This window comes from Cryptomeria japonica, chromosome 5, assembly GCF_030272615.1.
Source record: "Cryptomeria japonica chromosome 5, Sugi_1.0, whole genome shotgun sequence".
NCBI classification, from domain to species: Eukaryota; Viridiplantae; Streptophyta; class Pinopsida; order Cupressales; family Cupressaceae; genus Cryptomeria; species Cryptomeria japonica.
The window spans coordinates 248,529,766-248,540,086 of NC_081409.1; the positions used below are offsets into that span (position 1 = coordinate 248,529,766).

The following is a 10,321-nucleotide window of genomic DNA, read 5'->3' on the forward strand; positions in this document are numbered from 1 at the left end:
TTAGGCTTCGGCCTTTTACCGATCAAAAATAAAAATAAAAATAAATATCTGATATTTTATATTATAAATTTATTATAATTATAAATCTAATTGAAATATTTTTTAATACTAAATATTTACATAGCGAATAAAAAATAAATTGACATTTTAAAAAAATATATATAATAATAAAGATATTAAATTTTATTTAAAAATAGAATAAATAAAAACAGAAACTAAAAATTAGAATCCTAATATTAAATATTAAATTAAACAGAAAACTAAATAAAATCTAAAGCTAAAGCTAAAACTAAAATTAAAAACAAATTCGAATAAAGACATGAATTAGATTAGCTGCCTCACGTACCTGGCTATTTTCATTCAGCTAGGGGTCAAACAGGAATCCTTAAATCAATGACATTGTTGTTTCGAACCATGGCATGTTTCCTCCAACACTGCGCTAGCGTTTCTGCGACACTTTCTGAAGGGAGAAAATTTTGAATAAAGGCTTTTGCTTCATGAGCTAGGTTTCAGCTTCTGTCTTTCGCGGCAAGAGTCCCATGGCAAAGACCTGCAGAGGTATTAAATAATAGTGAAGGAAACATAAAAAAGATTAAAAAACTAAACAAAACCTACTGCCTTTTATTTGGATGAATTTCAAGTCAAATTCAAACAAATGTTTTAGGGTTTTTACAAGTTTGCTGAAATTTGAAATTCATGGATTAAAATATGGTGAACCTTGTGACATAGCATGTATCAATAGCAACAGAAAAAGGATGTCTTTCATAATCTACATATGTTAGGTAGTTAGTTTTCTCGAACAGGACTATCTAATTTAACATTGCACATATATCCTAGCATGAGTCCAATGTTGTAAATATTTTTAGATCCACTTGGAAAATATGCTATCCTATGCCATTGCCATCCTCAAATACATGGCAAAACAATACGATTTTATCCCAAATCTATGTGATGTTGGCTAATTCTATCACATATTCCCCTTGCATCTGTCTATAATCAGAAGATATATCAAAACTCCTGGAAATAAAGAAGATACGCTGTTTCAACAGTCAGTTATTCTTTTGGTTTAATAGTGGGCATTCTGTTATAATAGGTAATTTATTGTGGAAGAAACTTTAATATTTATCGAAGCAGTTAAAATGTTAGTACAGATGCAATTCAGTTTAAACAAAACATACTTTCAACCTGTGACAACAGGAGGGCTTTCATCTATTCAAAAATGTGCAAAACATTTACGTTTAACAATCCCCCACATCTTAACATGATGAAAAAGATAGCTCTGTCCTTCTGAACTAGATACATAAATTTAAATTTTAGTCCCAAGGAATTTTTTATTCAGATATCACTATTGGGTATGCCCACGGTATTGCCTGGGCACTCAGGTTCCCTGTGGGTCTTCTGTCAAAGCAGTTAAAATGTTAATACAGATGCAATTCAGTTTAAACAAAACATAATTTCAACTTGTGACAAAAGCAGGGCTTTCATCTATTCCGAAAAGTGCAAAACATTTACAGTGAACTACCCCCCACATCATAACATGATGAAAGAGATAGCTCTGTCCTTCCGACTCAGATACATAAATTTAAATTTTATTGGGTTCCTTGTGGATCCTTCTGTGAAGTTCCCCCATAGGGAACCTTGGTGCCTGGGCATACCTAGAGATGAACCCTTATTGGGTTCCTTGTAGATCCTTCTGTGAAGTTCCCCCATAGGGAACCTTGGTGCCTGGGCATACCTAGAGATGAACCCGAACCACACCAGTACTAGGTGTGAAGGACCCATAGGGAACTCGGGTGCTTGGGAATTAGCCTAGGCATACCCAGGGAGGAACCCGAACTGCATCAGTACTAGGACTGTAATGGTACGCGTACCTGGGCTGAAACTGCAGTACCGGTAACATAGGAATAATTCTGTGTTTGTTCCTCTTTTTCCAAAAAAATTTTATTGGAAAAACTAGGTTATTGGCTCTGTATTAGCTTGATGATTTTGATATTGTAATGGAGGTCAACCTTGATAGTGATTTAATTGCACAACATGGAGAGGCTCACTTAGAAGCTTCATCATTAGGAGAGTGTAGCTCTCTCAATAGCAGCAAGAGACATTGGCTACATCTAATTTTTTGGAACATTGTACTTATTTTGTAGGTTGACTTTGTATAAAATAGATTGTAGTTGAAAAATTGAAAACTCCTAGCAATGTATTGTAATTACTAATTAGTGATGTGAACATAAAGGAGAAAATCTATATTTCCACAATTCTTGGGCTAAACTCTTAATTTTATTCTCTCAATGTTTCTATGCTATTAAAATGTCTTTTAACTAAAAAAAACAGTAGGTTTTTTGATTTTGTGTTTTTCTATATTTTTCAAAAATATGATTTTTGTAACTTTTATATATAAACTGATTTTTTTGAAAAAATCTTATTCTTTTGGTTTGTCTTTCCCACCTAAAAGATTTTTGCTGATATGGTATTGAAAATCTAGCATTGGTTTCAAATTGTATAATTTTGAAGTTTAAATAACTTGGTTTTAGTACTACTCGTGCCAATGATGTTAGCCCCAGGGTTGAGGGCCCATATATTAATGCTTCTGCATTACAATCTTTATATCGTTTTAGTTTTACTGTCTATTACTTTGGTTTCAAATATGTAGTTTTGAAGTTGGTATAACCTGGTTTTAGTTTTACTGTATTACTCGCATTCATGATGTTTGTGTCGGAGACTTCTTGTGATGAAGTATGCAATCTTTAAAATAACATGGAAACCATATGGAGTGGTTTCCTCGAATTCATTGCTTTTATGTTATTGTTCCTAATAATTGCAAAGCTTCTAGTTAGGGTGTTGTTGCCTGTTCAGAATCATTTACAGTCTTACAGATGATGTTTTTCAACTTGCAGGAACCTTACCAACTGGTGGGAACAACTGTATCCCAGTCTCTTGAGGAATACAAGGGCAAAGTTGGATCTATAATACTGGAATATTTTGCTACTGATGATGTGGCTGCAACTGCTGCTGATCTCACTGATCTTGGCTGTCCAAGCTATCACCATTATTTTGTCAAAAAACTTATTTCCATGGCCATGGACAGGCATGACAGAGAAAAGGAGATGGCTGCTGTCCTCTTGTCCTCACTATATGCAGATGTGATTGAACCTGAGCAGGTTAGCAAGGGTTTCAGCAAATTACTGGACTCGGCTGATGATTTGGCCTTGGATATCCCTGATGCCGTAGATATTTTAGCATTATTTGTTGCTCGTGCAGTAGTTGATGATATACTTCCTCCTGCCTTTCTTACGAAAATGTTGAAATCTCTACCTGATGATTCAAAGGGGGTTGAAGTAATTCAGAAGGCAGAAAAAAGCTATTTATCTGCACCTCTTCATGCAGAAATAATTGAACGCCGATGGGGTGGTAGTACCCATATCACAGTAGAGGAAATGAAAAAAAAGATAAGTGACTTGCTAAATGAGTATGTTGAGAGTGGAGACAAGGCTGAAGCTTGTCGGTGTATAAGGGATTTGAATGTACCCTTCTTTCATCATGAAGTCGTTAAGCGAGCTTTGATTTTGGCTATGGAAAGGAGAAATGTGGAGCCTTTAATTTTGGACCTTCTAAAAGAAGCTGCTGAGGAGGGTTTGATATCATCTAGTCAGATGTCTAAGGGTTTTGGGAGGCTTGCAGATACTGTTGATGATCTGTCGCTTGACATAATTAATGCCAAGGACATGTTTCAGTCGTTAATTTTGAAGGCAACAGCAGAGGGTTGGCTCAGTACAGAATCTGTTAGGTCCATCCCCAGTCAACAAAATGGAGCTGTTGAAGAGGATAAAGTGAGGCTTTTCAAGGAGAGAGCAGTAACTATTATTCAAGAGTACTTTCTGTCTGATGACATATTCGAAGTTGTCAGGAGTTTGGAGGATCTTGCTGCTCCTGATTTTAATGCACTTTTTGTGAAGAAGCTTATAACATTAGCTATGGACCGGAAGAATAGAGAGAAAGAAATGGCTTCTGTTTTGCTGTCAGCTCTCTATACGGAGGTATTTCCTGTTGATGATATTGTTAGTGGTTTTATTTTACTGCTAGAATCAGCTGAGGACACGGCATTGGACATACCTCAAGCTGCAAATGAATTAGCTCTTTTTCTTGCTAGAGCTGTTGTAGATGATATTTTGGCTCCATTGAATTTGGATGAAATAAGCAACCGACTAAAGGAAGGTTCCATTGGGAATGAAATTGTTCGTGTGACTCGTTCTCTACTATCTGCTCGCCTTGCTGGGGAACGAATTCTTAGGTGTTGGGGTGGTGGCACTGGCTGGGCAGTTGAAGATGCAAAGGACAAAATCAATAAGCTTCTAGAGGAATATGAAGCAGGAGGAGATCTTGGGGAGGCATGTCAATGCATTCGAGATTTGGACATGCCATTTTTCCACCATGAGGTTGTGAAGAAAGCCTTGGTTATGGCAATGGAGAAGAAGAATGACAGGCTGTTGAATTTGCTGCAAGAGTGTTCAAGTGAAGGTTTGATTACAATCAACCAAATGATGAAGGGTTTCACAAGAGTTGCAGATGGCCTTGATGACCTGGCTTTGGACATTCCCAATGCAAGGGAAAAGTTTGTAATTTATGTTGAACAGGCAAAAGGGAATGGTTGGCTGGTATCGTCTTTCACCCATAGCGGAAACTCTGAACCAACAAAAATAAATGGGGATATATCTGCATGATCTTGAGGAAGTATATCTTTCTGGTGCAATGGTGCATGCCAACTTTTGGTACCAGGACAAGTGAGAGGTGTTATGAATCTTATTTTCTGTAACTCGATGAGTTGTATGTTTTTGTATAGATGCTTGAAATTCTGAATGTGGGACTTAGTGTTATAATTCTGGAGCAATTGGAATTTGCTAATTTCTGCATCTTTGAGATTCATAAGGTTTAGGCCTGAAGAAATAGGTGCTTTTATGGAGGTGGAAGTGTCAATAGGGTATTGTTTTTTCCCCCTACTTCTGTGCTTTCACTGCTTACTCTTCATTTTGTCATTTCATTGTTTTCCTGTAAATGCAGATATTGGATACTTTGAGGTGGATCAGTGTAGCTTCATATGTGAGGCTTGTTGCACTACTATGTTGCTTTTTTGCACTTTGCAATAGTGGTTCTCAAATAAGTTTCATTTTGGGCATGCTTGTCCTTCTAGAGTTTATTGATGGGAAAAAGGAAATCATTGTTGGTATAATGAGTAAGATTTTTAGAACTTAGTGTAGGGAAAAAATTGTGTCAATCAAACACAGCTATAGACATGCTGATTATTGCACAGGTAAAAAAAAAATTAAACGAGTTTGTGCGCTTGTTTAATGGTTTGTGCATAATATCTCTGTTTTCTGCCGTCTTATATCCAATTTTATCATGCTAAAATCTAGTGGTGGTTGCTTCGAGCAACTGTGTTTATATAATGAACAGCTTATGTTGAATTGGGGTAAACAGTGGTACTGAGAATATTGCTTCTAGCTTGAAGAAAGGGCTGGGGGCTTTTGATTGGGCTTTGAAATTGTGCTATTGTCATTATTAATAATTTGATTTGGGTTCTTTGTCAATGCGATATGTTCTCATAAATGGAACAGCTTTCGACTGGCTCGAGTAACAGCCGTAGTGAGCATTGATTCTATTTTGAAGAAAGGGGCTGGGAGCTATTGGTTTAGCTTTGTAAATTCTGGCGTTATCATAATCAAGACTTCTGTTGTTTGTCAATGCTGCATGTTCTTATGGCGGACTCTTATCATTTGTAAGTGGATGAATTATTATAGTATTAGGGGTGGGTGCTTACATGTAGTGGGTGTGTGCTAACATGTACGGTTTATCGTATTTTTTTATATGAAAGTGGAAACAACAAATTCTCTTTCTAGAATACTAGCGAATTTGCTGACTGTGCTGGTTAGGGCTGACAGTTAAAACTATTTATACTGACCAAAAATGCGTCATCATGTTCCCGTGTATAGTCAATCTTGTATAGCTTGTGCCACTGCAAAGCCCGCAAATTGAAAACAAGGATTATTCACACCTATTTCTATTGCTGATAAGCCATGGCACTTTGTTTCCATGGATTTCATTTCAAGCCTTCTACTACAAAAGACACTAGCAAGATTTTCGTTGAGAATGTTTGGGTTCATTTCAATTTGCCATGGAATATCATCTCTTACACTGATAATCAAGTTTCTTACTGAGTTCTTGTCATCACTGTGTGCCATGATGGACGCTAGTTTGACAAAGTCTACTACATTTCACCTGTAGACAGATGGGGAAACTGAGATGGTGAATCATTCTGCAGATGTATCATTCAAAGTATCCCCACAAATGAGATGAGAGTTTGACCTATATACAACATAGCTACAACAACGCATTGCATAGCTCCATCAGGCATTATCCATTTTGAAACGTCTTGGGTACCAGCCATTGGCACCCATTGATGTTGCGTTTGCTTGTCATGTTGAATGCGAGATAACCGCATATCTAGGAGGTAGATAAAGCATCTAGATTTGTTGAGAGGATCCACCATATCGTCACCAGCTAGACATACAAGGAAAGACACGATCAACATTGTCTGCCTCATTAGTTTCAAGTTAGGGACAAGGTTTGGCTTCATCTCTTGAAATAATGGCTTCAAGGATCACACAATAGATGTCGGTCTCTTCAATATGTATTCTACACCATCCTCAAATAGATAGATGAAAATGCTTTTGAGTTCAAATTTCCCCCATTTTCTATAAACCACATGTAGCTTTGAATATAGAGTTGTAGTGTCCATATTTTCGACCATTGTTGGACACCTTAGAATTTGTTGAACACATTCACAGTACATAAGTGAATTTATACACTATTGTTCCTTTAGAGATAGATCAAGTTATTGATGTTCTTGTCAAAAGAGACAGGAATTAACATAGATCTCTCTACCATTTGGTATAGGCAAGATTGTTTCCTCACTAGGTTAAGTGTTTCACCAGGGACCAAATTGATAAATGGTTTCTTCATTTGCTGAGAAGCCTTGGTTATGGGGTCATTGCTTTCTAAGGGGGGGGCGGATGATGAGATCCAAAAGAGCATTTGGATGGCATTTTTATGGTAGAATCGAGGAAATATGTTTGACATCTTAGTAATCTACATATTTTGGTCTTCAAATAATTTAAGGCCCTTGATTGTTCATGAAGACAGTTGCTTTAACCATCCTATTTTAACTCGGACCTTTTGGAGATCTTTCGAATACATCCAACAACTTAATTTACTAGTTTTTAGTTAATGTTGTAGCTAATGTGTCTTCATCTAGGTGTCCATTTCAACTTCTAAGGACGTAAGTGTAGTTACTCTTTAAGTTTTTGATGTGTAGCATAGTTTTAGTTGTCTTATTAAGTTTTGGTTCTTTTTGGGAAATTGTATATATTGGCTATTTTTGAATCAATGAGATTGAGTTGAAGGCATGATCTTTTCTAAAGATTTATTTCGAATTCAACAAATTCATTTTAGATGAAAAAGCTATATTTTATGTTTTTTTTGATTTACATATTGTTGCGTCAACGCCAATTTTTGGTTACAATACATACTATGCACCACTGGGTATTGCCCTTTGAATTCCAAAACTAATTCGGATTGTATTAGGTCTTTCCAAACCACAACAAAATACAAAAATATGATTTTTCTATCTTATTTTTAAAAGAAAAGCAGCAAAGATAGAGACTTTAACATGATAGTGAGGAAATGGCACTCAAATTACATTCAAATTACATTTGTAGTAACTAAGAGCATCTAAATTTTTTGTAGTAACTAAGCGCATCTAAACTTTTGAGACAATTAAGCCTAGGACTTCATGTGTACTTACACTACCATACAAGGTTGGTAATTATTGACCCTTGATGGTCCTAAAATGAAGAGATTTGGGACATTTTGGGAGGTTTTGTAAAAAATGTTGGGTAAGCAACTAAAAATATCATAAGAAAGGAAATTGCAAATATGCATAAATGTGAAAGACCAAGAACCTCCAAGCATTTTTCACCTTCACATGAAAATAGGGAGTGAAAGAAAAGGTATCAAGAAGATCATTTAGAATAAGTACGTAAGAACCACGACCTTACCAAACATGTAAAATTAGAGATTCCAGAATAAAAATCTTGAAGGGAAGAGGATTTATTGCCATATTATAGGATAAAGAGAGAAACTTGAGTAACACTACCCAAAAAAACAAAACCAAAACAAAAATTCCTTGAATCTCGTATTACAAAAGCTTGAGAAGAACTCACTCCAAGTGATTGATGAAAAAATAATAGAGGAAAATGGTGACAAGATTTAATACAAAGGCTAAAAAGGAATTGGTTTAATTTAGCAAAACATCTATATATGAAGAAAAGGAAATTAAAAAAGAAGAGTAAAGTAAAAAACAAGCCATTCCAACAAAAAAAGAGCAAAAGGGGTTTCTATTATCAATATAGGCAATGGTTTCAAGGGGCCAAGTTGGAAAGGAGAAAAAATACCCTTAAGTTGAAAAGGAGAAATAAGAAACAATGGATGCACACACCTTGTATAGGTTATTATTTGTTGAATTTTCAAAGTTTTGATACCATGTTGAATTTAAAGATTAAGCTTCGATAGTATGTTGAATTTTGCAATATAAAAGATTGCAACTAAGCTTGTAAGATCAAACGACAAATAAAAACACCTTCCACAAATGATAGTTGCACAAAAGAATAGGAACATGACGAATATAATCGAAGTAGAAAGAAGCTGTAGACAACTGTCTAATGATAACTACTATAGTGTTGAATGAACAACCTCCTCTGAAACTAAGATAATGATCATGATCAAGAAGACAACAATCTACATGAGTGTTGTCATGCCCCACCACACACCAAATGTAAACATGATGCAATCTAAACTCTCACAAAATTATTTACTAGCACTTGCATCAAAAAGAGGTGCAAGGGTTATGTCGTTAGAAAAGTATTTGTAAGTCAATATATGATGGATGTATATTATTTATTGTGTAGCTTAAGGGGAGGGAAAATGCCGATGATAGAGGCATGATAAACAAACGAGCATCACAAGAGATGGTAGCAACAATGGACCACATTGCAAGAATCATGGTACCAAGGGACAAGTAGAAGACCATACCAATGACGAGAGAGAAGAGCACACCTAGTAAATGCATTTTACCCTTGTCATTTTGTCTAATACACATTGGCAACCATATGAAACTATTCAAGGGCTTTACAATTAATTTTTAGGTGGCTTATGGCTAATAAACAAGTCTATTAACATCATTTGAGATGTATTCTTTTCTTGTTCTTTTCATAGGTTTTTTCACCAAGGTAGTGCTTGCCAACACAATTATAAACCTATAAGAACTAGTTAAAAAATAGAAACACCCTCCCACCTGCTTACCCTAGCCCGGGGTGATGATGTGTTATTAAGATCTGAAATTATTGTATATTGATGTAAGATTATCTGGACTACAGTCCCGGGCAAGGCTGGAGGTTTTCTCGCCTCCACTCTTTCCTACCGGTGCCCGCACGAGTGGAGTAATGTAAAATTTCAAAATGATTAATAAAATTCTTGGCTTCGGCCTCTTATCGATAAAAAAAAAAAAATGTCAATGTGTTGTAGTTGTAGAGTTAATATATCTCTTTTCTTCATTGTGATATTTTCTTACATAAATTAGTCCCTTGAAGCATGTAAAGATACTCCAAAAATACTCCACTCCTATTAGTTAGTCTTCTCTGTGATTAGATTTTCCATAGAATTTTAATCTCGCAACCTCCCTTTGAGTCATGTTTTAGTATTTAATGTTTCTTGTTTGGCTTTAATATATTATTTGTTGGTTAAAGATTCTAATTTAGGATCCTTTATCAATATGTTGGTCATTTATTATGAATATTTTTTCTTTGTGTATAAAGGTTTGTGTGCCTTATTTCTTCAAGGTTATTTTATTATTTAAATTTTGAAATTATCAAGTATGTTGGTAAAGCTTCTTTCTGTTTTTTTTGAAAATATTTATTAATGTCTAAAATTAGATATCATGGTAAACTAATTGTCTATCAAGGATAGGCATTCATTTGAAGCAATGAGGGTTATTTTTTGGATTAGAACAACCCCTTTTGCACATTGTATATGCTTGGAGATTGTGGATTGTTGTAACAATGATTTTTGAGTAGAAGCAAATAGAGTTTGTGCATGTTGTGTATGCTATTATTCAACCTTATGTGCTAATTTTTATAAAAAGTTTTATTTTTTATTTTCTTTATTTTTTAATCTTTTTTGAATTGTAGTTTCATGACTTGTTCGTATGAGTCTA

At 35.2% G+C, this 10,321-nt stretch overlaps 1 protein-coding gene across 2 annotated transcripts in view; it reads left to right on the forward strand.

Moving 5' to 3' along the window:
• Window positions 1-5,348, forward strand: part of LOC131051449 (MA3 DOMAIN-CONTAINING TRANSLATION REGULATORY FACTOR 4) — a 48,290-nt gene extending 42,942 nt beyond the window's left edge. Inside the window, exons 4-5 of one of the 2 annotated variants that reach the window (XR_009107121.2) lie at window positions 2,895-4,975; window positions 5,056-5,348. Coding sequence is in view for 1 of the 2 variants with exons in the window: in XM_057985973.2 (XP_057841956.2) it covers window positions 2,895-4,718 (1,824 nt within the window). In the remaining variant the exon portion in view is untranslated. Of the gene's footprint in view, window positions 1-2,894 lie in introns of both variants that reach the window. The other variant, XM_057985973.2, reaches the window with a different exon arrangement.
• The last annotated feature ends 4,973 nt before the right edge of the window (window positions 5,349-10,321 follow it).